The sequence below is a fragment of the Salvelinus alpinus genome, chromosome 1, assembly GCF_045679555.1.
Source record: "Salvelinus alpinus chromosome 1, SLU_Salpinus.1, whole genome shotgun sequence".
NCBI lineage: Eukaryota > Metazoa > Chordata > Actinopteri > Salmoniformes > Salmonidae > Salvelinus > Salvelinus alpinus.
Window position 1 is genome coordinate 90729939 of NC_092086.1, and position 27188 is coordinate 90757126.

The window sequence follows — 27188 nt, forward strand, 5'->3', positions numbered from 1 at the left end:
GGTCCACTGGGGCGTGGCTTACGGAGCGCTCTCTGAAGTAAACGCTCCTATCGTATTTCAACCGATCGAGTTCTCACCACACAACCTTTCCCCGTCATCAATTTCAGCACCGTATAGTAAGAGTAACCCAGCCAACCTATAGACAAAAAAAATATTCACCATCCCAAGCGCTCCTCCTTGGCTGTTGGTGGGTTAGCTAAAGAGAAGATAGCTAGCATTTATGTATGTTTTTGCTTGTTAGCCGTGTATTTATGTAGCTACGGGTGTTTAGTTACTTCAATCGTATCCCTTGTAGGTCCAAAATGCCTAACATAAAGATATTCAGCGGCAGCTCTCATCCGGACCTTGGCCAGAAAATTGCCGACCGCCTGGGACTTGAACTGGGGAAGGTTGTGACTAAAAAATTCAGCAATCAGGAGACATGGTAGGTTGTATTTAAGCCATTTAGATTTTTTTTGACAAATGTGTGAATTTTGTAGTAATTGTTTGCTAACGTTAGATAACGGAAAGTTAAGTTAGCCCACGTGGCCAATTGAAAGTGCGAGTCAGTGGTCGTTGTTGCTAACTATAGTAGCTAAGATTAGTTTACCACAAACCGGGCATTGGAGTTTAACGGCGGTTGGCATCTACAAACCTGTACCAGTAGTATCTAGTTAACTAGTTGTGTTGGCAATTTTATATTTACCATCAAATGAGACCGGGTAAGGGAAGGAGGTCTCGAACTTCAACTCCCAATAACCGTTTGGATTGTAATCGTGGGATGTCATTTCAATGACCTTTCATGGGATCGTCACTTGTTGCCACAATGTCAAACCCCGCCTAATTCTAAAATACATAATCAAATGTGATTTCAAACCGAAATTTAACGTTATGCCTAACCTTACATTAAGACCAAACAGCAAATGTTAAAATTTTACGATATAGACGATTTTGACGTTGTGGCTTATTTTCATTTAACCATATTAGTACTTCTGAGTTGTACTGTGTTTTTACTAGTGTTGTAAAATGATCCTGTTTGACAGTAGACATGGGACTTGCTTGCTTGTTGCAGGGTATAAGTAGCAGGTGCCTTTGACATGTGAAAAGCTTAAGAATATTGTTTACCTGGAGGTTTGTAATAATAGCGCTCATCCCGAGTGTTGACATCCATAGGGTTCTTCAATATCGTCTGTTTCTTTTTCAAGTTATGTTGTTGGTATAATGTTACATCACAGAATAGTTGGTAGAGCAGAAATGTATGACTGTGAATATATGGAACATTCATTCATTGAGTTGTATCCATTGACCTGGAAGCCCATGATGCTATGATCTTAATGTTCTCTACTTGTTATGGTCCTGTCACCATGTATAGTCTACTGTCTGACACCACATGATTTACTCCTGCAGCGTGGAGATTGGGGAGAGTGTCAGAGGAGAGGATGTCTACATTGTCCAGAGTGGTTGTGGTGAGATTAACGATAACTTAATGGAGCTCCTCATCATGATCAATGCCTGTAAGATTGCCTCTGCCTCACGAGTCACGGCTGTCATCCCCTGTTTCCCATATGCAAGACAAGACAAGAAGGACAAGGTGGGGGTGAGGGAAACTTAAATAGTTTGTTCTCTATTCACAGCACCAACACACTACACCAGGGGTTCCCAAACTGTTTTGGCCCACGACCCCATTTTGATATCTAAAACTTCTCACGGCCCCAACCATGAGGACATTTTTTTGTTGTAATTAACAGCCAATGTTAACTTTTTTTTTAAATATTTGGGGCAATGGCAGTCAATTGAAAAACATTCTAATTAGAGGTCGACCGATTTAATCGGAATGGCTGATTAATTAGGGCCGGTTTCAAGTTTTCATAACAATCGGAAATCGCTATTTTTGGACACCGATTTGGCGTTTTTTTTTAACCTTTATTTAACTAGGCAAGTCAGTTTAGAACACGTTCTTATTTTCAATGACGGCCAAGGAACGGTGGGTTAACTGCCTCGTTCAGGGGCAGAACGACAGATTTTTACCTTGTCAGCTCGGGGGATTCAATCTTGCAACCTACAGTTAACTAGTCCAACGCTCTAACCACCTGATTACATTGCACTCCACGAGGAGCCTGCCTGTTACGCGAATGCAGTAGAAGCCAAGGTAAGTTGCTAGCTAGCATTAAACTTATCTTATAAAAAACAATCAATCAATCATAATCACTAGTTAACTACACATGGTTGATGATATTACTAGTTTATCTAGCGTGTCCTGCGTTGCATATAATCGATGCGGTGCGTATCGTTGCGCCAATGTGTACCTAACCATAAACATCAATGCCTTTCTTAAAATCAATACACAGAAGTATATATTTTTAAACCTGCATATTTAGCTAAAAGAAATCCAGGTTAGCAGGCAATATTAACCAGGTGAAATTCTGTCACTTCTCTTGCGTTCATTGCACGCAGAGTCAGTGTATATGCAACATTTTGGGCCGCCTAATTTGCCAGAAGTTTACGTAATTATGACATAACATTGAAGGTTGTGCAATGTAACAGGAATATTTAGACTTATGGATGCCACCCGTTAGATAAAATACGGAACGGTTCCGTATTTCACTGAAAGAATAAACGTCTTGTTTTCGAGATGATAGTTTCCGGATTCGACCATATTAATGACCTAAGGCTCGTATTTCTGTGTGTTATTATGTTATAACTAAGTCTATGATTTGATAGAGCAGTCTGACTGAGCGGTGGTAGGCAGCAGCAGGCTCGTAAGCATTCATTCAAACAGCACTTTCCTGCGTTTTGCCAGAAGCTCTTTGCTGTGCTTCAAGCCTATCAACTCCTGAGATTAGGCTGGTGTAACCGATGTGAAATGGATAGCTAGTTAGCGGGGTGCGTGCTAATAGCGTTTCAAACGTCACTCGCTCTGAGACTGGAGTAGTTATTCCCCTTGCTCTGCATGGGTAACGCTGCTTCGAGGGTGGCTGTTGTCGTTGTGTTCCTGGTTCGAGCCCAGGTAGGGGCGAGGAGAGGGGTGGAAGCTATACTGTTACACTGGCAATACTAAAGTGCCTATAAGAACATCCAATAGTCAAAGGTTAATGAAATACAAATGGTATAGAGAGAAATAGTCCTATAATTCCTATAATAACTACAACCTAAAACTTCTTACCTGGGAATATTGAAGACTCATGTTAAAAGAAACTACCAGCTTTCATATGTTCTCATGTTCTGAGCAAGGAACTTAAAATGTTAGCTTTCTTACATGGCACATATTGCACTTTTACTTTCTTCTCCAACACTTTGTTTTTGCATTATTTAAACCAAATTGAACGTTTCATTATTTATTTGAGGCTAAATTGATTTTATTGATGTATTATATTAAGTTATAATAAGTGTTCATTCAGTATTGTTGTAATTGTCATTATTACAACAACAAACAAAAAAACTGCCAATTAATCGGTATCGGCTTTTTTTGGTCCTCCAATAATCGGTATCGGTATCGGCGTTGAAAAGTCATAATCGGTCGACCTCTAATTCTAATAATATATCTGATTGTCTTCTCAAATTATCACATACTTTTAATGTGGGGCTATGACAGTCATTTGCAAATTAGTCTGATATGTCTCTTCTCACCGCCACTAATGAGATGGGTGTGCTTGATGCATGTCACGTCAGGGGGCGTGGTCGAAAGTGTGCACCTCGTCTCTGCTGTCACATCCAACATGGATCTATATTTGGTTTTAATGCAGACAAGATAACTGGATCCAGCTTCACACAGATATGAGCTGGCGAAGGGTACCATGAGTTGTAATGCTTAGAGGGAGACTGCAGGTTATTCCCTTTGAGTCGAGCAAAAACTTCTACGTTGTCTGCAGCATTCGGTCACATGACCGCTTGATCAGCTGTTCGATTTCACTTACCGGCATGTCAACTGAGTCAGGATTGGGAAGTAGGTCAGAAAGGGCTCTTCCAAGTGTTGGTGAGCAGCCATCACTCGTATGGGACACTTACTGATTCTGTTTTCTGTTAGAAACATGCACAGCTGAGGGAAGGTGTCATGATTCACTTTGGAAAGACTCCAATAAGAATTCTTTCCTCTGAATCCACTGATTCACTCATCTGTAAAATGTTTTTGTATTTCCCCTGCATGCTTGCGTTCAGTTTCCCAAATATGTCTGTTACATGACGACAATTCTTCTCTCAATGTGAAAAAATCTTTCCAACACTCCCTCTCGATAACTACCAAGCCTTGGTGTGAAATAGAACATTGTCATGCTCTGGTCCCATATCTCCACATAGTTTTGCGAACAGATGTGGATATAGTTTAATGTAGTTTACAATCAAAGTTACCTGCTGCAATTTATCTCCGAGTTCTGTGCTCAGCTCTTTTGCCGCCAGTTGCTCTCAGTATATCCATATGGGAGAGGGAGACATTCAAAACTAGAGTGCAGAGGCTTGCCCTGCCCCGCCATAGATTGAGCCCCATCTGTGCATAAGTCCACCGTTTGAGCCCATGGAATTAGTTTTTCGTCAATATGGCCACGCAGCACACTGAACATCTCCTCTGACGTTTTATGCTCTTGAATCGTGAGACCGAGCAATAGGTCCTCGTGAATAGCATTCCCTGACGTGTGTAGCGAACAAAAGTCAATGCATGGGCATCTCGGTCCTCACAGCTAATTTCCATTTGGAGAGCATACACTGGGGAGTTTGTCATTCAGTCAGTTTTCTTTTGATTGCTAGCAATAGCATTAATTCTTAGTTTAACAGTGTTATCTGACAACGGTATTGCTGTGAGTTTCTGCACATCTGCCTCCCCACACATTGTTTTCACTATATCAATTGCGTCCGGTGACATGAACATCTCTGCAATAGTGTGGTTTCATAGTGTAGCGGGCCTAGCAATTCACAGTGGGAATGAAATTCTCCCGCGACCCCATTTTTAATATCAGGAGACCGCACATGGGGCTCGTAACCCCTAGTTTGGGAACCGCTGCTCTGCACTATCAATATCAGTCAGTTATTTGATTTGACTGCTTTTCAAAAACGCCCTATTGGACGAACCACTTTGGTTGAATGGACTAATTAGGGTTGCACATTTTGGGGAATATTGAGGTGGAAACTTTCTTGGGAATTAACGGAAATATATGCAAATTATTAATACCATTTAAATTTAGATGTTTTTTGCATTTCATATATTTACCATATTATCTTGAAACAGAAACATAAGGTAAAATGTTTATTATAAGTAGACATAATTGCAAATGATTAAATCCTTCCAATAGAAAAAGAAAATTGCAATGAATTGAACTTTAATTAAATGAGTTGACTCTTCACATGGGATGATTTCACTGAACATCAAAAGAAAGGGAATATTGAATGATCCCAATGATCCATTGCATCTCCCAAAAACTTTTTCAACGTGCATTTGTAAAATGATAACCAAAGCTTTAGTTTCTAGACTGTCTTCCTCTCAGGCTTCCATGTCTTCTCCCTGGACCTCCTCAATGTCCAACTCTTGAACATCAGACTCTGAGGCCTCATCTTCACTGTCACTTTCCAACCTTGTTGAGGATGGCTCATTATCTGGCTCAAATTTGCCTGGATGGCCACCAATTGTTCAACCCTTGTATTGGTCAGCCTGTTGCGTGCTTTGGTGTGTGTGTGTGTGTGTTCCCAAACAAGGACCAGTTACGCTCTGAGGCGGCTGATGTTGGTGTGATTTAGAGGATGATGGAGGCAACGGGAAAGAGCCTCAGATCCACAAAGTCCCTTCCACCAGGTGGCTGATGAGATATGTTGGCACGACTGTTATATTGCATCTCCATCCCAAAGCCCTTGCTTGGAAGTGTACTTCGCCAGACTGCCAAGAACTGTGCCCTCATCCAGGCCAAGGTGCCAAGGCATGGTAGTGATGACACCATAGGCCTTGTTGATCTCTGCACCAGATAGGGTGCTCTTACCAGCATACTTGGGGGTCCAACATGTACGTTGCGGCGTGTATGGGCTTCAGGCAGAAGTCTTCACGCTTTTTGATGCATTTCAGAACTGCAGTTTCCTCTGCTTGGAGCAACAGTGAAGTGGGCAGGGCAGTACGGATTTATTCTGCAAGCAGAGTCTGAACGTCCGACAGGATGGCATTGTCTCCCTCAATCTGTTCAATGGCTACTGCTATAGGTTTCAGGCTGCTTACCACTCTCTCCCAAAATACATAATCCAAGAGGATCCTCTTGATGGCAGACTGTGATATGGTCATTTCTTGGAGAGACTCCTTCCCCTCCAGGAGACTGTCAAACAGTTAATTATTGTAGTTAATTATTCCTTGCCCACAAACATTTGACCACCCATCAGAGATGATTGCAAAACAGTCTGCTTTCTCTATGATTTGCTTGACCTTCACTTGAACTCTGCATCCAGAAAATTAGAAGATAAAGTATGTCTGGTTAGAGGGGTGTATGCTGGGCGAAGAACATTCAGAAATCTCTTCCAATAGACATTGCCTGTGAGCATCAGAGGTGAACCAGTTGCATACACAGCTCGAACAAGACATTCATCAGCATTTCTCTGACTACGTTCCTCCATTGAGTCCAAAAAACTTCTGGTTCCAGGAGGACCATGAGCTGTTGCTATCGATAAGGTGTCTGATTCATAATTTTCACCTCGAATAGAGGGACTCTTGTCAGAGGTTGCTTGTTGTGAGGGCTGAGAGAACTTTATGCACTTGGCCAGATGATTCTGCATCTTTGTTGCATTCTTCACATGATTTGGCTTAGTATTTGCAAATGTACACAGCTTTTTCTTCTACATTAGCTGCAGTGAAATGTCTCCACACATCAGATAGTGCCCGTGGCATTTTACTGTAAAGATGAGAAAAAAATTAGTAAAAATAATAATACAACTCCATGTACAGAAATAGTTTAGCAGTTAGATTAAACTCCTTTATTTTTATTTTTATGAAGCATGTATGGAAACAGGCGAATTAACACTCTTCAGTTAGCAGGCTCAAGCAAGCTAAAACCCACATGGTAGAAAAAACTAACTAGCAGGAATTAGCAAGTTAGAAATGATTTTAACACACTTTGCTGTAGGCTAATATTTACTAGTTAACAAAAAAGTATGTATGTGATATAAAATATATTCACCCCACCCAGTATTGTAATCAAAACTTACCAGAAAGCATGTAGTCCTTGACTCAGACAGTGTAGTAGTGTGGGCTAAATAGCATCTCATTAGTGTGCAAGATCTTGAGAATCAGCTGCACATGTGATGGAAGAATGCACTGTGCATGCAGAGGGTTACAATTCCATTGAATTGGGGATAGTTTAACCAAAATATGCCACAAGACCTATAATTAACTTGTGTACCGCACAAAAATGGTTCACTGTTATAAGCTAATTATTTTGATGAATTTAAGCAACATTTCCAAAATTCCAGGGCTTAACTTCCCATGAAAAACTCTTCTTCAGAGTCGGGCACCCATCTCTGCAAAGCTGGTGGCCAACATGTTGTCAGTGTCAGGAGCCAATCACATTATCACCATGGACCTGCATGCCTCGCAGATACAGGTGAGCAATCTGGCACATTAATTGTCTCATTCCATCAGTATATTGCAGTCACTATTGTAGTATTCACAAGTAAGATGTAAAAACTATTCATTAGACTATATTTGTTACATACTATAATGAGCCACATTACATTTTCTCCAAAAAGCTGTTGGAAGTTTGAGGACACTGACTAATGATCCTGTATCTTATCATGGTTTTGCTCTCTGTACGCCTCTGTAGGGGTTCTTTGATATCCCTGTGGACAATCTATACGCTGAGCCAGCTGTGCTGAAATGGATCAAAGAGAACATCAATGAGTGGAAGAATTGCACCATTGTGTCTCCTGATGCCGGGGGAGCAAAAAGGTAAAGCAGGTACCAATTGGCCTACAGATGCTTCGTCAATTCAAAGGGACAGATTTTAGTTGTTAGAAATATCAGCACGTCGAAAGGATGATTGTGGATCAATTCATTAACGTGTTTGTTACTTTCCCCTCCTTCATTATTACAACCATTTAGTTGTAATAACAACTGTAATAACAACAATCTTTTTGATACTGTCATCAGTGCATGTGTTTGTAATTTGTGATTTATCATATAGTAAGAAACAGGTTTATAGTTCTATGTTAATTGTAATGTGATGTAACTTTGTGGAATAATTGACATCATCTGTAGTACCATAACCTCACCAATCTGTGGATTCCCCTTGCAGGGTCACCTCTATAGCAGACAGGCTGAATGTGGACTTCGCGCTCATCCACAAAGAGAGAAAGAAGGCTAACGAGGTGGACCGCATGGTCCTGGTGGGGGACGTGAAGGACAGAGTGGCCATCTTGGTTGATGACATGGCAGACACCTGCGGCACCATCTGCCATGCTGCAGATAAGTGAGTCACTACTGTGTTTTAGCTGCATAGATCTTTACAGAGCAGAGACTGAATATTCAATCTTTAAATGTACTACCGATACTGAGGAGCTATTACACTTGTTTAGGGAACAGTCTCTGAAAATATAAATTTGATAGCAAGGTTGTTTACAAACAAAAGGGGGGGGGTTCAACCTATTTTCGTTTTCTTTTTTGTTTGTCTTTTTATCCTTCTGGACATCCAGGCTCGTCTCTGCTGGAGCTACAAAGGTCTACGCTATCCTGACCCATGGGATCTTTTCAGGCCCTGCCATCACCCGCATTAACAATGCCTGTTTTGAGGCTGTGGTTGTCACGAATACCATCCCTCAGGAGGACAAGATGAAACACTGTTCAAAAATACAGGTCAGAATAGGGCTGGGCGATATGGAGATTCGCAATATATATATTTTGTAAAATTAAGGTCAAATACACTGCATGTCAAACAGTCAGCAATAATCTAATGAATTCAGGGCTTGTGAAATTATACCTAGGCTAAAATATAAGCCTTGCACAATCATAAGACCCACTAATAATTAGTGCTGAGCGACTAACTGAAATGTAGGTTATTTTTTGTTGTTTTTTAAACAACTGACAGACGTTGACTCAATTTGTTTGAGTTCCATTTCATTCGTTTTTTTCCCTATGAGCTCAAGGCGCACGTTGCACAGTTTCTCTACAGATAAATCAGATCCATCCTGAACTGTGATGTAGTAGGGAGTTGTAATTTCCAACAGGCAAATATTCTACATACAGTACCAGTCAAAAGTTTGGACACACCTACTCACACACCTACTACTGTTTGGTTTTTCTCTATTTGGACTATTTTCTATATTGTAGAATAATAGTGAAGACATCAAAACTATGAAATAACACATGGAATCAAGTAGTAAAAAAAGAAAAGTGTTAAATATTTTAGATTCTTCAAAATAACCAACCTTTGCCTTGACAGCTTTGCACACTTGGTATTCTCTCAACCAGCTTCACCTGGAATGCTTTTCCAACGGTCTTTAAGGAGTTCCCACATATGCTGAGCACTTGTTGGCTGCTTTTCCTTCAGTCTGCGGTCCAACTCATTCCAAACCATCTCAATTGGGTTGAGGTTGGGGGATTTTGGAGGCCAGGTCATCTGATGCAGCACTCATCACTCTCCTTCTTGGTCAGATAGCCCTTACACTGCCTGGAGATGTGTTGGGTCATTGTTTTGTTGAAAAACAAATGATAGTCCGACTAAGTGCAAACCAGATGGGGTGGCTTATCGCTGTGGTAGCCATGCTGGTTAAGTGTGCCTTGAATTCTAAATAAATCAATGACAGTGTCAACTAGATGTTGACCGATTAATCGGAATGGCCGATTTAATTTGGGCCGATTTCAAGTTTTCATAACAATCGGTAATCTGCATTTTTGGATGCCGATTATGGCCAATTATATTGCAATCCACGAGGAGACTGCGTGGCAGGCTGACCGCCTGTTACGCAAGTGCAGGCAGCAAGGAGCCGTGGTAAGTTGCTAGCTAGCATTAAACTTATCTTATTAAAAAAAACAATCTCTTAACATAATCACTAGTTAACTACACATGGTTGATGATATTACTAGTTTAACTAGCTTGTCTTGCGTTGCATATAATCAATGCGGTGCCTGAAATTGTGTCACTTCTCTTGCGTTCAGTGTAAGCAGAGTCCGGGTATATGCAGCAGTTTGGGACGCCTGGCTCGTTGCGAACTGTGTGAAGACCATTTCTTCCTAACAAAGACAGTAATTCATTTGCCAGAATTTTACATAATTATGACATAACATGGAAGGTTGTGCAATGTAACAGCAATATTTAGACTTAGGGTTGCCACCCGTTCAGTAAAATACGGAACGTTTTGTTTTCGAAATAATTGGTTCTGGATTTGACCATATTAATGACCCAAGGCTCGTATTTCTGTGTGTTTATTATAATTAAGTCTATGATTTGATAGAGCAGTCTGACTGAGGCGGTGGTAGGCAGCGGCAGGCTCGTAAGCATTCATTCAAACCGCACTTTCCTCCGTTTGCCAGCAGCTTTTCGCATTGCTTGAAGCACAGTGCTGTTTATGACTTTAAGCCTATCAACTCCCGAGATTAGGCTGGCAATACTGTAGTGCCTATAAGAACATCCAATAGTCAAAGGTCTATGAAATACAAATGGTATAGAGAGAAATAGTCATGTCATAACTACAACCTAAAACTTCTTAGCTGGGAATATTGAAGACTCATGTGAAAAAGGAACCACCAGCTTTCATATGTTCTGAGCAAGGAACTTAAACGTTAGCGTTTTCACTTTTAGTTTCTTCAACACTGTGTTTTTGCATTATTTAAACCAAATTGAACATTTCATTATTTGAGACAAAATTTATTTCATTTATGTATTATATTAAGTTAAAATAAGTGTTCATTAAGTATTGTTGTAATTGTCATTATTACAAATAAATATAAACAGTCGAAGTTTACATACACCTTAGCCAAATACATTTAAACTCGGTTTTTCACAATTCCTGACATTTAATCCGAGTAAAAATTCCCTGTTTTAGGTCAGTTAGGATCACCTCTTTATTTTAAGAATGTGAAATGTCAGATAAAAAGTAGTAGAGAATTATTTATTTCAGCTTTTATTTATTTCATCACATTCCCAGTGGGTCAGAAGCTTACATACACTAAATTAGTATTTGGTAGCATTGCCTTTAAATTGTTTAGCCTTCAACAAGCTTCCACAATAAGTTGGGTATATTTTGGCCCATTCCTCCTGACAGAGCTGGTGTAACTGAGTCAGGTTTGTAGGCCTCCTTGCTCGCACACGCTTTTTCAGTTCTGCCCACAAATTTTCAATAGGATTGAGGTCAGGGCTTTGTGATTGCCACTCCAATACCTTGACTTCGTTGTCCTTAAGCCATTTTGCCACAACTTTGGACGTATGCTTGGGGTCATTGTTCATTTGGAAGACCCATTTGCGAACAAGCTTTAACTTCCTGACTGATGTCTTGAGATGTTGCTTCAATATATCCACATCATTTCCCTCCCTCATGAAGCCATCTATTTTGTGAAGTGCACCAGTCCCTCCTGCAGCAAAGCACCCCCACAACATGATGCCACCCCCGTGCTTCACGGTTGGGATGGTGTTCTTCGGCTTGCAAGCTTCCCCCTTTTCCTCCAAACATAACGATGGTCATTATGGCCAAACAGTTCTATTTTTGTTTCATCATACCAAAGGACAGTTCTCCAAAAAGTACGATCTTTGTCCCCATGTGCAGTTGTAAACCGTAGTCTGGCTTTTTTATGGCGGTTTTGGAGCAGTGGATTCTTCCTTTCTGAGCGGCCTTTCAGGTTATGTTGATATAGGACTCGTTTTACTGTGGATATAGATACTTTTGTACCTGCTTTCTCCGGCATCTTCACAAGGTCCTTTACTGTTGTTCTGGGATTCATTTGCACATTTCGCACCAAAGTACGTTCATCTCTAGGAGACAGAACACGTCTCCTTTCTGAGCGGTATGACGGCTGCGTGGTCCCATGGTGTCAATACTTGCGTACTATTGTTTGTACAGATGAACGTGGTACCTTCAGCCATTTGGAAATTGCTCCCAAGGATGAACCAGATTTGTGGAGGTATACCATTTTTTTTTAATACCACAGAGGTCTTGGCTGATTTCTTTTGATTTTCCCATGATGTAAAGCAAAGAGGCACTGAGTTTGAAGGTAGGCCTTTGAAGGTAGGCCTTGACAGGTACACCTCCAATTGACTCAATTAGCCTATCAGAAGCTTCTAAAGCCATGACATAATTTTCTGGAATTTTCCAAGCTGTTTAAAGGCACAGTCAACCTCTGACCCACTGGAATTGTGATACAGTGAGTTATAAATTAAATAATCTGTAAACAATTGTTGGAAAAATGACTTGTGTCATGCACAAAGTAGATGTCCTAACCGACTTGCCAAAACTATAGTTTGTTCACAAGAAATTTGTGGAGTGGTTGAAAAACGAGTTTTAAGACTCCAACCTAATTGTATGTAAACTTCCAACTTAAACTGTATATAAAAATTGGCCGATTAATCGTTATCGGCTTTTTTTGGTCCTCCAATAATCAGTATCGGCGTTGAAAAATCATAATCGGTCGACCTCTAGTGTCAACAGCAGTGCACCCCCACAAGGTCACACCACCTCCTCCATGCTTCACTGTGGGAACCACACATGCAGAGATCATCCGTTCACCAACTCTGCATCTCACAAAGACACCGCAGTTGGAACCAAAAATTGGACTCCAGACCAAAGGATTTTCCACCGGTCTAATGTCGGGGCGGCAGGTAGCCTAGTGGTTAGAGCGTTGGGCCAGTAACCGAAAGGTTGCTTGATCGAGTCCCCGAGCTGACAAGGTAGAACTCCGTCGTTCTCCCCTGAACAAGGCAGTTAACCCACTGTTCCTAGGTTGTCATTGTAAATAAGAATTTGTTCTTAACTGACTTGCCTAGTTAAATAAAGGTTAAATAAATAATAATGATAAATGTCTATTGCTTGTGTTTCTTGGCCCAAGCAAGTATGTTCTTCTTATTGGTTTCCTTTGGTAGTGGTTCCTTTGGAGCAATTTGACCATGAAGGCATGATTCACGCAGTTTCCTCTGAACAGTTGATGTTGAGATGTCTTACTTGAACTCTGTCACATTTATTTGGGCTGCAATTTCTGAGGCCGGTAACTCTAATGAACTTATCCTCTGCAGCAGAGGTAACTCTGCGTCTTCCTTTCCTGTGGCGGTCCTCATGAGAGCCAGTTTCATCATGATTGTTTTTGCGATTGCACTTGGAGAAACTTTCAAAGTTCTTGACATTTTCCGGATTGACTGACCTTCATGTCTTAAAGTAATGATGGACTGTTTGTCCTTTGTTTATTTGAGCAGTTCTTGCCATAATATGGACTTGGTCTTTTACCAAATAGGGCTGTCTTCTGTATACCACCCCTAACCTTGTCACAACACAACTGATTGGCTCAAACGCATTGAGGAAAGAAATTCCACAAATTAATTTTTAAGAAGGCACACCTGTTAATTGAAATGTATTCCAGGTGACTACCTCATGAAGCTGATTGAGAGAATGCCAAGTGTGCAAAGTTCAAATCCAATTTTATTGGTCACATACACATGTTTAGCAGATGTTATTGCGGGTGTAGCGAAATGCTTGTGTTTCTGACTCCAACAGTACAGTAATATCGAACAACTTCACAACAATATACGCATCTAATGGAATTAAGAATATATCAATATTTGAACGAGCAATGTCGGAGCGGCATAGACTGAAATACAGTAGAATAGAATACAGTATACATATGAGATGAGAAATGCAAAATATGTAAACATTATTAAAGTGACTAGTGTTCCATTATTAAAGTGGCCAGTGATTTCAAGTCTAAGTATATAGGGCAGCAGCCTCTAAGGTGCTAGTGGTGGCTATTTAACAGTCTGATGGCCTTGAGATAGAAGCTGTTTTTCAGTCTCTCTGTCCCAGCTTTGATGTACCTGTACTGACCTTGCCTTCTGGATGATAGTGGGGTGAACAGGCAGTGGCTCGGGTGGTTGTTGTCCTTGATCTTTTTGGCATTCCTGTGACATCGGGTGCTGTAGGTGTCCTGGAGGGCAGGTAGTTTGTCCCCGGTGATGCTCCACCCTCTGGAGAGCCCTACGGTTGCGGGCGGTGCAGTTGCTGTACCAGGTGGCTATACTGCACGACAGGATGCTCTCAATTGTGCATCTGTGAAAGTTTTAGGTGCCAAGCCCAAAAAACATCAGCCTGAAGTGCTGTTGCGCCTTCAGCACACTGTCTGCGTGGGTGGACCATTTCAGTTTTCCATTAATGTGTGCGCCGAGGAGCTGTAAGCTTTCCACCTTCTCCACTGCAGTCCCGTCGACGTGGATAGTGGGGTGTTTCTGCAGTTTCCTGAAGTCCACGATCCGCTCCTTTGTTTTGTTGACATTGAGTGAGAGGTTATTTTCCTGTCACCACACTCCCAGGGCCCTCACCTACTCCCTGTAGGCTGTCTTGTCATTTTTGGTAATCAGGCTTACTACTGGTGTCATCTGCAAACTTGATTGAGTTGGAGGCGTGTGTGGCCACGCAGTCATGGGAGTACAGGAGGGGGCTGAGCATGCACCCTTGTGGGGCCCCTATGTTGAGGGTCAGTGATGTAGCGGTGTTGTTTCCTACCTTCACCACCTGGTGGTGGCCCGTCAGGAAGTCCAGGACCCAGGGCCCCGAGCTTAATGATGAGCTTGGAGGGTACTGTGGTGTTGAATGCTGAGCTATAGTCAATGAACAGCATTCTTACATAGGTATTCCTCTTGTCCAGATGGGATAGGGCAGTGTGCAGTGCGATGGCGAGTGCGTCGTCTGTAGATATAAAGGGGGCGGGTAAGCAAATTGAAGTGGGTCTAGGGTTTCCGGTAATGTAGAGGTGATATGATCCTTGACTAGCCTCTCAAAGCACTTCATGATGACAGAAGTGAGTGCTACGGGGCGGTTGTAATTTAGTTCAGTTTCTTTTGCTTTCTTGGGTACAGGAACAATGGTGGACATCTTGAAGCATGTGGGGACAGCAGACTGGAATAGGGAGAGTTTGAATATGTCCGTCAACACTCCAGCTAGCTGGTCTGTGCATGCTCTGAGGACGAGGCTAGGGATGCCGTCTGGGCCGGCAGCCTTGCGAGGGTTAACACACTTAAACGTCTTACTTATGTCGGCCACGGAGAAAGGGAGCCCACAGTCCTTGGTAGCTGGCTGCGTCGGTGGCGCTGTGTTTTCATCAAAGCGGGCAAAAAAGGTGTTTGGCTTATCCGGAAGTCAGATGTCCTTGTCTGCGATGTGGCTGGTTTTCCTTTTATAATCCCTGATTGTCTGTAGACCCTGCCACATACGTCTTGTGTCTGAGCCGTTGAATTGCGACTCCACTTTATCTCTACGGGTGTTTTTCCTGTTTGATTGCCTTACGGAGGGAATAACTACACTGTTTTGTGTTCGGCCATATTCCCAGTCACCTTGCCATGGTTAAATGTGGTGGTTCGCGCTTTCAGTTTTGCGCGAATGCTGCCGTCTATCCATGGTTTCTGGTTTGGGTAGGTTTTAATAGTCACAGTGAGTACAAAATCTAAACATTTCCTGAAGCTCAGTTACTGTATCCGTGTATTTGTCGATATTATTCCGAGGCTACCTGGAACATATCCCAGTCCATGTGATCAAAACAATCTTGAATTCTTTTTAAAAATGTAACCTTTTATTTAACTAGGCAAGTCAGTTAAGAACAAATTCTTATTTACAATGACGGCCTACCCCAGCCAAACCTGGACGACGTGGGCCGATTGTGCGCCGCCCTATGGTCCCCCGAATCACGGCCGGATTCGAACCAGGGACTGTAGTGATGCCTCTTGCACTGAGATGCAGTGCCTTAGACTGCTGCGACACTCGGGAGCCCTGAGTGAAGCATGGATTCCGATTGGTCAGACCAGCGTTGAATAGTCCGTAGCACAGGTACTTCCTGTTTGAGTTTCTGCCTATAGGAAGGGAGGAGCAAAATTGGGTTGTGATCAGATTTGCTGACGGGAGGGCGGGGGAGGGCCTTTTGTAAAGTTGAGTAGCAGTGGTCCAATGTTTTCTCAGAACGAATGCTACAGTCAATGTGTTTGTAGAACTTCGGTAGGGTTTTCCTCAGATTAGCTTTGTTAAAATCCCCGGATACAATAAATGCGGCCTCAGGATATGTGGTTTCCAGTTTGCACAGTGTAGTTATTTGAGGGCCTTCGTGGTATCGGCTTCAGCGGGAATATACACGGCTGTGAGTATAACAGAAGAGAATTCTCTTGGCAGTAGCTCTATTGAGATGACTCAGAATGAAAAAGTCATGAAATAAAACAATTTACACAACTGAAATATTTTATTAAAGTAATGTGAATAAATTAAGTGATAAGCAATCACTACCATCATGGGACTTTAACTGTTTTTTATTCTGTGTTACAGCATTCAATCAAACTGATGATTTACATAATTGAACCGACCTCGAAACACTAATCGCTCAGCACTACTAATAATTTAATTATTTTATCAAAATAGTTTAACTTGCTTTTTTTAATTTTTATAATCACTGATCTGGCTTTCAAGTCTGAAAATGCCTTTTGGTTACAAATGTAACCAGAACCATGCACATTCACTAATAATGACCAACTTAGCAGGCAGTATAGAAAATGAACACTGGCCTCATAAACATCTCTCAAGCCCACGTGCTAGGGAGTAGCCAGCTAATCTTTATATTTATAGTCTAGCTAATTTGGATCAATTTGCTTGCTAACAAGCTAGAACAGTTGAATAATTAACACACCCTTCTGTCAGTCTCCAACTGTTTGAACAGCATGATAGACTGTCCACTTTGTTCAGATGTTGAATTCAAGTGGCCTACCTTATTTCTCAGAATGAGAACGAGTTGCCAATTCCTTATATAATTGTTGTTTATGCTCATTGCACTTTTTATAAAATAAGTCTGGCTAAAATGCTGCTAGGGGTATCCGCACTTAACAAACTGAGCATTCATTTTCCAGACTCAATATTCATTGATACTCCTTTTTTTCCAGTGTCTGCTCATCGAGGAATTTGAGGAGTTGAGACAACCTTTCCAATGATACCCTTTTTAAGTTCTCGTCTATTACAGTAAAATCATTTCTCAATGTGTCGGTTTCCATATGACCGATTCTGTTGGACCAAACCTCAAATGCAAATGTCAAGTTGAAACCACTTGTCAGAGAAGGTTTTCTTTAATCTTTGTTGTGCATGGGAGGGTGTGTGTGTGTGTGATAATGGGAATGTGCACCATCACAGAAGTGAAAACGACGAGACCAAAAAGACATGAGAACAAGTGGGCTTTAGCGCTTATAAAAATAAAAAAAATAATAATAGGGAGATTCTTGTGATATAGGCGTTTAATATCGCGCTAAAACATAGTTAATTTGATAAATCGCCCAGCCCTAGGTGTGAATCCCTGCCTTAGCACCTAACGCTTTACTTGTTGTTGCAGGGTTTAGGTCACTTGGGGAATTTAAACATTATATTATTTTCTAAAATAATTTAATTGTAGTTCATTTTCTGAACTGTAAGAAATTCACTGAAAGTTGCTGAAGTTTGGACAAATGTTTTGCTTTCACAAATAGCAGATCACATGACACCAGTACAGAGCACACATACCAACCCCCCTCCACTCCATAGCAACCTCTTTAAACAATGTCCAATGATTAGCTAAGCAGCAGTCTGTCAACATCTTCATTTCCATGGCTTAGCATGTTGCCTTAACTACAGTATCTGCTTGATTAATTCTTACTGTGTATTGCATTGTCCTCGCTCTTTACTGTGTTGAAACTATGCTACAGTGTTTTCAGATAGTAACTCCGACCCCTTAACTTTTTCCACATTTTGTTACGTTACAGCCTTATTCTAAAATAGGATTGAGATAATTGTATCTACACACAATACCCCATAATGACAAAGCGAAAACAGGTTTTTAGAAATGTTTGCAAATGTATTAAAATTAAAAACAGATACCTTATTTACATATGTATTCAGACCCTTTGCTATGAGATTTGAAATTGAGCTCAGATACATCCTGTTTACATTGATCATCCTTTGTTTCTACAACTTGATTGGTCCACCTGTGGTAAATTCAATTGATTGGACATGATTTGGAAAGGCACACGCCTGTCTATATAAGGTCCCACAGTTGACAGTGCATATCAGAGCAAAAACCAAGCCATGAGGTCAAAGGAATTGTCCGGAGAGCTCAGAGTCAGAATTTGTGTTGAAGCACAGATCTGGGGAAAGGTAAATTGTCTGCAGGATTGAAGGTCCCCACAGTGGCCTCCATCATTCTTAAATGGTAGAAGTTTGGAACCACCAAGACTCTTCCTAGAGCGGGCCGCCAGACCAAACTGAACAATTGGGGGAGAAGGGCCTTGGACCAAGAACCCGATAGTCACTCTGACATAGCTCCAGAGTTCCTCTGTGGAGATGGGAGAACCTTCGAGAAGAACAACCATCTCTGCAGCACTCCACCAATCAGGCCTTTATGGTAGAGTGGCCAGACGGAAGCCCCTCCTCAGTAAAAGGCACATGACATCCCGCTTGGAGGTTGCCAAAAGGAACCTAAAGACACTCAGACCATAAGAAACAAGATTCTCTGGTCTGATGAAACCAAGATTGAACTCTTTGGCCTGACTGCCAAGCGTCTGGAGGAAACCTGGCACCATCCCTATGGTAAAGCGTGGTGGTGGCAGCATGCTGTGGGGATGTTATTCAGTGGCAGAGACTGGTAGACTAGTCAGGATCGAGGCAAAGGTGAATGGAGCAAAGTACAGAGATCCTTGATGAAAACTTACTCCAGAGCGCTCAGACTGGGGCGAAGGTTCATCTTTCAACAGGACAACGACCCTAAGCACACAGCCAATACAATGCAGGAGTGGCTTTGGGACAAGTCTCTGAATGTCCTTGAGTAGCCCAGGCTTGAACCCGATCGAACATCTCTAGAGACCTGAAAATAGCTGTGCAGCAATGCTCCCCATCCAACCTGACAGAGCTTGAGAGAATCTGCACAGAATAATGGGAGAAACTGCCCAAATACAGGTGTGCCAAGCTTTTAGCGTCATACCCAAAAATACTTGAGGCTGTAATTTTTGCCAAAGGTGCTTCAACAAAGTACTGAGTAAAGAGTCCAAATACTTACATAAATATGATATTTCAGGTTTACTATGCAAAAATGTCGACCTGTTTTTGCTTTGTCATTATGAGGTATTGTGTGTAGATTTTAATGAGGGGGGGGGGACTATTTTTATCCATTTTAGAGTAAGGCTGTAACGTAACAAAATGGGGAAAAAGTTAAGTGGTCTGAATAATTTCCGAATGCACTGATATTACACACATACTGGTGTTTAGTTGACCAATTGTTTTATCTTTGGCGTTTTGAAGTTATCTGTGGGGAAATATTCAATAAGTCTGAGTGAGATTCTGGTTTGTTAATTAGTTTTCTCATTTCAGGTTATTGACATCTCCATGATCTTGGCAGAGGCTATTCGTCGGACACACAACGGGGAGTCTGTGTCGTATCTCTTCAGCCATGTTCCCTTGTAACAACCCCACCCTTTTCCCCCGGTGAACCTGTACCAAAGGAGGGATGTCTGGAGCACCACCATCACAGCCCATTCATTCATTCCCCGTGTCAAGAGAAGGGATGGAAGTAGTTAGTAAATACTCCTACTGTGGGGTAGGCTACTTTTTCCAATATTCTGTTATTGCACTGGCTATCTACAGTTTTGACCTTTTGACTTGTCAAATGCAGATTTGAGTTACTTGGTGTAATAATATGCCAGGTTGTTGTTTCATATAAGCATTGTCTATTGAAAGTTGTAGTTTACATTGCTGCTGACACCCCATTTGAGAGAAGCGATCCAAGATGGCTAGTTCTGTTTTATGAGCTTGTTTTTTTTTGTCACTGATATTTTTTTATATTGGGGGGGACTTGGGCCTCCTTGAAAAGTGAAGCTACCCATTTGCATTTCCTAGACAGTATTTTTTGTATTACGACAAAGCTGCTTTTGGCACAGTTGTTCAAGAATAAAGCATTGTGTATTGTTTACATCCTTGCTTTAGTTAAGCTAGTCTTTATGCTAAATAAGCTTTGTTTTTCATGCGTTATTCTAGGAAGCGCTTGCCGTTCACAATTCCGTTAAAGTGTCCTTAATTCTATGCCTTGGCGTGTTGATACCATGATTTAAATATTTAGTTGCATGGTTTTATGTAATTGTAATCAAAACATCACTTGCTGTGCACACACACTGAGTGTACAAAACATTAGGAACACCTTTGCCCTCAGAACAGTCTCAATTTGTCTGGGTGTGGACTGTACAAGGTGTGAAGTGTTCCACAGGGAAGCTGGCCCATGTGTGAGGTTTGGCTGGATGTTCCTTAGGTGGTGGACTGTTCTTGATACACACAGGACATTGTTAAGTGTGGAAAAACCCAGCAGCGTTGCAGTTCTTGACTCAAACCGGTGCATCTGGCACCTACTACCATACCCCGTTCGAAGGCACTTAAATATTTTGGTCTTGCCCAATCACCCTCTGAATGGCACACAATCCATGTCTCAAGGCTTAAAAATCCATTAACCTGTCTCCTCCACTTCAGCTACACTGATTTGAAGTGGATTTAACAGGTGATCTCAATAAGAGCTAGCTTTCACCTGGCAAGTATGTCACAGGTGTCAAACTCATTCCACGAGGGCAAAGTGTCTGGGTTTTTGCTTGTACTTGATTGATGAATTAAGGTCACTAATTGGCAAGGAACTTCCCACACCTGGTTGTCTACGGATTAATTGAAAGGAAAACACATAAACCTGCGGGCACGAGGCTCTCCGTGGAATGAGTATGAAACCCCCTAGTCTGTCATGGAAAGATTTTGTACACAGTGTATACCTAATGAATGTGATTCAATGTCTCGTGCACATCTGCCATCTTTTATTCGTCAAGCAATAAGGCCTTTAATGCATGGAGCTTCTAATGTCCCTGTCACATTCATTTAGCTTTACTAACCCAAGTATTTTTGCGAGGTATTGGAAAGTTATTATTAAAGGAAATTATTAAAGGAACTTCAGCGCTCAAACTCGGGAAGCCTTTGCGCACTCGCCGCTTGGGGTAGCATGCCCCCTTCAACTTCAGTTCAGTCTTCGTCCATTTAGAAACCGACTGCTTGAGCAGCTCAAAAGCCTGCGTATGTGTAAGGCCTAATATTTTCTCCTTTTTATTATAAAGTATTGTCAGCCATATAACTCAAACACGGCTGTATCTGCTTTAATAACTGGTAAGCGCAATACACTGCAAGGCCGTTATACCCCAGAATCAAATCTTTATGATGTTTTTACTGTTTAAATTAGTCTGATTTTTGAGCTGAAACTATAACTCCCTTTTAAAACCGAGTCAACTCTAAGAAAGACATCTGCAGATTGATTTGAGGATCCTTGTTGCCTTATGTGGAAAATGTGCAGGATTTAACATTGCTCCCATGATATGAGATATCCTGCCCTCCACAACATGGACACTTGAAATGGATTTATTGGGTTATGATCTTGGAACAATAAAATGATATCTGTAACTTTGAATCGTTTTCATTATTTGTTATGTTTTTTATCTATGCAATTCAAAGTGAAACTATGATTGGGGAACTTGTCAGTCAGCAGAGGTCTCAGTCTAAAGTTGCTGTTTTCATATATATGACTTATATTCCTTTGATGTAATAAACCATTTATTTTGGGGTAGATGCATCACACAAAAACAGCGCATGCCTACCACCAAATAATGAGAGTAAAGTAAGGTGTCCACAGCAGCCGTAGTACTAGGGCGGTAGTAGCCTACCTGGCGCTGCTGACAAAAATTCAAAATGAATGGAACAATCTGTAAGGGGGAGGGGGGAATGACTGGTGGTTGGCTGACACCGGTTGTCTACCGTTATCAACTGGCCTTGTGTGGTGAGGAGTATCAAATAATGGCTATCAAACAAAAACACATTGTTTTTACTAATGGTGCCATATATTCGATTGTTATACATATAAAATGTGTAGCTAGCAATTTCTATTGTTAGAATAGGAGAATGTTAGCGATGTGTGTGTATATATTACATTTGAAGTCCAAAGTTTACATACACTTAGGTTGGAGTCATTAAAATTAGTTTCTCCAACCACTCCACACATTTCTTGTTATCAAACTATAGTTTTGGCAAGTCGGTTAGGACATCTACTTTGTGCATGACCCAAGTAATTCTTCCAACAATTGTTTACAGACATTATTTCACAATTCCAGTGAGTCAGAAGTTTACATACACTAAGTTGACTGTGCCTTTAAACAGCTTGGAAAATTACAGAAAAGGATGCCATGGCTTTAGAAGCTTCTGATAGGCTAATTGACATAATTTGAGTCAATTGGAGGTGTACCTGTGGATGTATTTCAAGGCCTACCTTCAAACTCAGTGCCTCTTTGCTTGACATCCTGGGGAAATCAGCCAAGACCTGAAAAATAATTATAGACCTCCAGAAGTCTGGTTCATCCTTGGGAGCAATTTCCAAACGCCTGAAGGTACCACGTTCATCTGTACAAACAATAGTACGCAAGTATAAACACCATGGGACCACGCAGCGGTCACCGCTCAGGAAGGAGACACATTCTGTCTCCTAGAGATGAATGTACTTTGGTGAGAAAAGTGCAAATGAATCCCAGAACAACAGCAAAGGACCTTGTGAAGATGCTGGAGGAAACGGGTACAAAAGTATCTATATCCACAGTAAAACGAGTCCTATATCGACATAACCTGAAAGGCCGCTCAGCAAGGAAGAAGCCACTGCTCCAAAACCGCCATAAAGCCAGACTACGGTTTGCAACTGCACATGGGGACAAAGATCATACTTTTTGGAGAACTGTCCTCTGGTCTGAAGAAACACAAATAGAACTGTTTGGCCATAATGACCATTGTTATGTTTGGAGGAAAAAGGGGGACGCTTGCAAGCCGAAGAACACCATCCCAACCGTGAAGCACGGGGGTGGCAGGATCATGTTGTGGGGGTGCTTTGCTGCAGGAGGGACTGGTGCACTTCACAAAATAGATGGTATCATGAGGGAGGAAAATTATGTGGATATATTAAAGCAACATCTCAAGACATCAGTCAGGAAGTTAAAGCTTGGTCGCAAATGGGTCTTCCAAATGGACAATGACCCCAAGCATACTTCCAAAGTTGTGGCAAAATGGTTTAAGGACAACAAAGTCAAGGTATTGGAGTGGCCATCACAAAGCCCTGACCTCAATCCCATAGAAAATTTGTGGGCAGAACTGAAAAAGCATGTGTGAGCAAGGAGCCCTACAACCCTGACTCAGTTACACCAGCTCTGTCAGGAGCAATGGGCCAGAATTCACCCAACTTATTGTGGGAAGCTTGTGGAAGGCTACCTAAAACGTTTGACCCAAGTTAAACAATTTAAAGGAAATGCTACCAAATACTAATTGAGTGTATGTAAGCTTCTGACCCACTGGGAATGTGATGAAAGAAATAAAAGCTGAAATACATCATTCTCTCTACTATTATTCTGACATTTCACATTCTTAAAATAAAGTGGTGATCCTAACTGACCTAAAACAGGGATTTTTTTACTAGGATTACATGTCAGGAATTGTGGAAAAACTGAGTTTAAATGTATTTGGCTAAGGTGTATGTAAACTTCCGTCTTCAACTGGGGTGGCAGGGTAGCCTAGTGGTTAGAGCGTTGGACTAGTAACCGAAAGGTTGCAAGTTCGAATTCCTGGGCTGACAAGGTACAAATCTGTCGTTCTGCCCCTGAACAAGGCAGTTAACCCAGGCCGTCATTGAAAATAAGAATTTGTTCATAACTGACTTGCCTAGTTAAATAAAGGTAAAATAAATCAAATAAACTGTATATATCTCAGCAAAAAAAGAAACGTCCCTTTTTCAGGACCCTGTCTAATTCGTAAACATCCAAATAACTTCACAAATCTTCATTGTAAAGGGTTTAAACACTGGCTTATTCAATGAACCATAAACAAGGAATGAACCTGTGGAACGGTCATTAAGACACTAACAGCTTACAGACGGTAGGAAATTAAGGTCACAGTTATGAAAACTTAGGACATTAAAGAGGCCTTTCTACTGACTGAAAAACACCAAAAGAAAGATGCCCAAGGTCCCTGCTCATCTGCATGGACGTGCCTTAGGCATGCTGCAAGGAGGCATGAGGATGGCAGATGTGGCCAGGGCAATAAATTGCAATATCCTTACTGTGAGACGCCTAAGACAGCGCTACAAGGAGACAGGACGGACAGCTGATCGTCCTTGGCGTGGCAGACCACGTTTAACAACACCTGCACAGGATTGGTACATCCAAACATCACACCTGCGGAACAGGTACAGGATGGCAACAACAACTGCCCGAGTTACACCATGAATGCACAATCACTCCATCAAATCAAATGTATTTATATAGCCCTTCTTACATCAGCTGATATCTCAAAGGGCTGTACAGAAACCCAGCCTAAAACCCCAAACAGCAAGCAATGCAGGTGTAGATGCACGGTGGCTAGGAAAACCTCCCTAGGAAAAAACCTAGAGAGGAACCAGGCTATGAGGGGTGGCCAGTCCTCTTCTGGCTGTGCCGGGTGGAGATTATAACAGAACATGGCCAAGATGTTCAAATGTTCATAAATGACCAGCATGGTCAAATAATAATAATCACAGTAGTTGTCGAGGGTGCAACAGGTCAGCACCTCAGGAGTAAATGTCAGTTGAATTTTCATAGCTGATCATTGAGAGTATCTCTACCGCTCCTGCTGTCTCTAGAGAGTTGAAAACAGCAGGTGCTCAGACTGTCCTCAATAGGCTGAGAGAGGCTGGACTGAGGGCTTGTAGGCCTGTTGTAAGGCAGGTCCTCACCAGACCTCACCGGCAACAACGTCGCCTATGGGCACAAACCCACCGTCGCTGGACCAGACAGGACTGGCAAAAAGTGCTCTTCACTAACAAGTCGCAGTTTTGTCTCACCAGGGGTGATGGTCAGATTCGCGTTTATCGTCGAAGGAATGAGCGTTACACCGAGGCCTGTACTCTGGAGCGGAATCGATTTGGAGGTGGCGGGTCCGTCATGGTCTGGGGCGGTGTGTCACAGCATCATCGGACTGAGCTTGTTGTCATTGCAGGCAATCTCAACGCTGTGCGTTACAGGGAAGACATCCTCCTCCCTCATGTGGTACCCTTCCTGCAGGCTCATCCTGACATGACCCTCCAGCATGACAATGCCACCAGCCATACTGCTTGTTCTGTGCATGATTTCCTGCAAGACAGGAATGTCAGTGTTACGCCATGGCCAGCGAAGAGCCCGGATCTCAATTCCTTTGAGCACTTCTGGGACCCGTTGAATCGGAGGGTGAGGGCTAGGGCCATTCCCCCCAGATATGTCCGGGAACTTGCAGGCGCCTTGGTGGAAGAATGGGGTAACATCTCACAGCAAGAACTGGCAAATCTAGTGCAATCCATGAGGAGGAGATGCACTGCAGTACTTAATGCAGCTGGTGACCACACCAGATACTGACTGTTACTTTTTATTTTGACCCCCCCCTTTGTTCAGGGACACATTCAATTTCTGTTAGTCACATGTCTGTGGAACTTGTTCAGTTTATGTCTCAGTTGTTGAATCTTGTTATGTTCATAGACATATTTACACATGTTAAGTTTGCTGAAAATAAATGCATTTGACAGTGAGAGGACGTTTCTTTTTTTGCTGAGTGTATTTTTATATATATATAGCTAAATTCCCGGTTAAGTCAGAACGCTAGCTACTGTTAACTTAGCTAACTAGTAATATCAGTGTTCGGGTATGTTGTTGAGATGTAGATAAGCAAGCTATATTAATAAATCTAGATGGTTAAAACCCCTTCATATCCTTAACTTGGTCATTTAAAAATGTCTAGATGTATTGGTTTTATTAGCGGTCACGACCATCTGATTTGCTAGGCCAGAACAGTAAGGGTTCATGGCCGAGGTCGAGTATGATGAGTGACTGTGTGACCTGATCTATGATGGCTAGCAAGTCATTACTCATCACTTATGACTGCAGGTGTCACCAAGTCGGCTCCTCAGATCTTCTTTGGTTTTCTTCAGAGGCAGCTTGTCAGACTCTTTAATCCACATTAGAACCTGGCACTGAGCTTTAAAGCCATCCAAGCGCGCTGTTGAGTCTCTCCTGCTGCAAGTCTGGGTCAGTACACGAGTGTAGTGGATGTATACAGGGGCTCTACATTTCGAGAGTTGTTTTGGGCGTTGATAATATTGTGTTTACTTGATGTCACTTTTAGATCCATTTTACATTTGGTTTCTGAATTCAGTGTATATTTCAGCTGGAGCTTTTTATTTTTCAGCGTGGTCATCTGGTCAAGTAGTGCTGTTCAATCAGTGAAAAGTAAAGAACGCTGCAGAATTGGAGAAAGGTTGAGGCCGGACACAGGGATGGAGCAGGACATTACTGCACTGGAACTGGGAGACGTGCGCAAGATACATGAATTAGTGCGGAGAATGGAAATTGAAAATGAAGCTCTAAGCAAGAGGCGAAGAAATATCAACACCAACAACCAGGCTCTCTCTGGTGGGCTCATCAGCTGTCCTTCTTCGCTGGAGGAACGTCAAAATGTATGTGATTTGCTGGACCCTGAACAAGCGGAGGTTAGCGGTGGAGATGGTATATCTCCATCTCCTCTTGAAAGCCCCAGAGAGAAACTAGTGGGGCAGGATGCACACATATATGATGGCTGTTATGCACACTTGCCCCACAGTGACATGTTGGAGACACACTGGCAGGGATGCATGGGGTCAGAGGAGCTGGTAGACAGGGACACAGAGAAGGGAGCAGAGCAGTCTGCTCTCGACCTGGTGGACCTACTGGACCTAGAGGAGGGCTGTGAGCTGGAGAATGAAGAGAGCTGGTAGGTACCTGCACTTTTTGATAAAAACTGAACTGTGTATACTGTCAATAATAAGACTATTCTAAATCATTGCAGCAACATTTTTGTCCATGTATCCCTTTTCAAACAACCTGCTTTTTTAATACCTCAATTGCTTAGTTTTAATTCAGAGTGCTTAAAGTGATGCCCCAGAACTTTTGTATAATTTCAGCCAGTAGTTTTGAAAGTGGTGCTCA

At 42.0% G+C, this 27188-nt stretch overlaps 2 protein-coding genes across 3 annotated transcripts in view; both read left to right on the forward strand.

Moving 5' to 3' along the window:
- Positions 1-21601, forward strand: LOC139533775 (ribose-phosphate pyrophosphokinase 1-like). Its single transcript, XM_071332136.1, has 7 exons — positions 1-424; positions 1387-1576; positions 7440-7538; positions 7758-7882; positions 8229-8402; positions 8626-8785; positions 19486-21601. Exons 1-7 carry the CDS (start codon positions 303-305, stop codon positions 19576-19578), a joined length of 963 nt encoding a protein of 320 aa, XP_071188237.1. The 5' UTR covers positions 1-302; the 3' UTR covers positions 19579-21601.
- The window catches only part of LOC139533780 (SLAIN motif-containing protein-like), an 18660-nt gene continuing 11055 nt past the window's right edge, over positions 19584-27188 (forward strand). Inside the window, exons 1-3 of one of the 2 annotated variants that reach the window (XM_071332157.1) lie at positions 19584-19711; positions 26413-26680; positions 26824-26973. In XM_071332157.1, the coding sequence (XP_071188258.1) occupies positions 26828-26973 (146 nt within the window). In that variant the 5' untranslated portion in view covers positions 19584-19711; positions 26413-26680; positions 26824-26827. Of the gene's footprint in view, positions 19712-26412; positions 26974-27188 lie in introns of both variants that reach the window. The other variant, XM_071332149.1, reaches the window with a different exon arrangement.

Excerpts from the sequence above, each read along its gene's own strand:
- LOC139533775 (XM_071332136.1), top strand. The coding sequence starts at position 303 with ATGCCTAACATAAAGATATTCAGCGGCAGCTCTCATCCGGACCTTGGC. Across the intron at positions 1,577-7,439 it reads ACAAGAAGGACAAGGTGGGG|AGTCGGGCACCCATCTCTGC; the intron begins GTGAGGGAAACT and ends ACTCTTCTTCAG. Across the intron at positions 8,403-8,625 it reads ATCTGCCATGCTGCAGATAA|GCTCGTCTCTGCTGGAGCTA; the intron begins GTGAGTCACTAC and ends CTGGACATCCAG.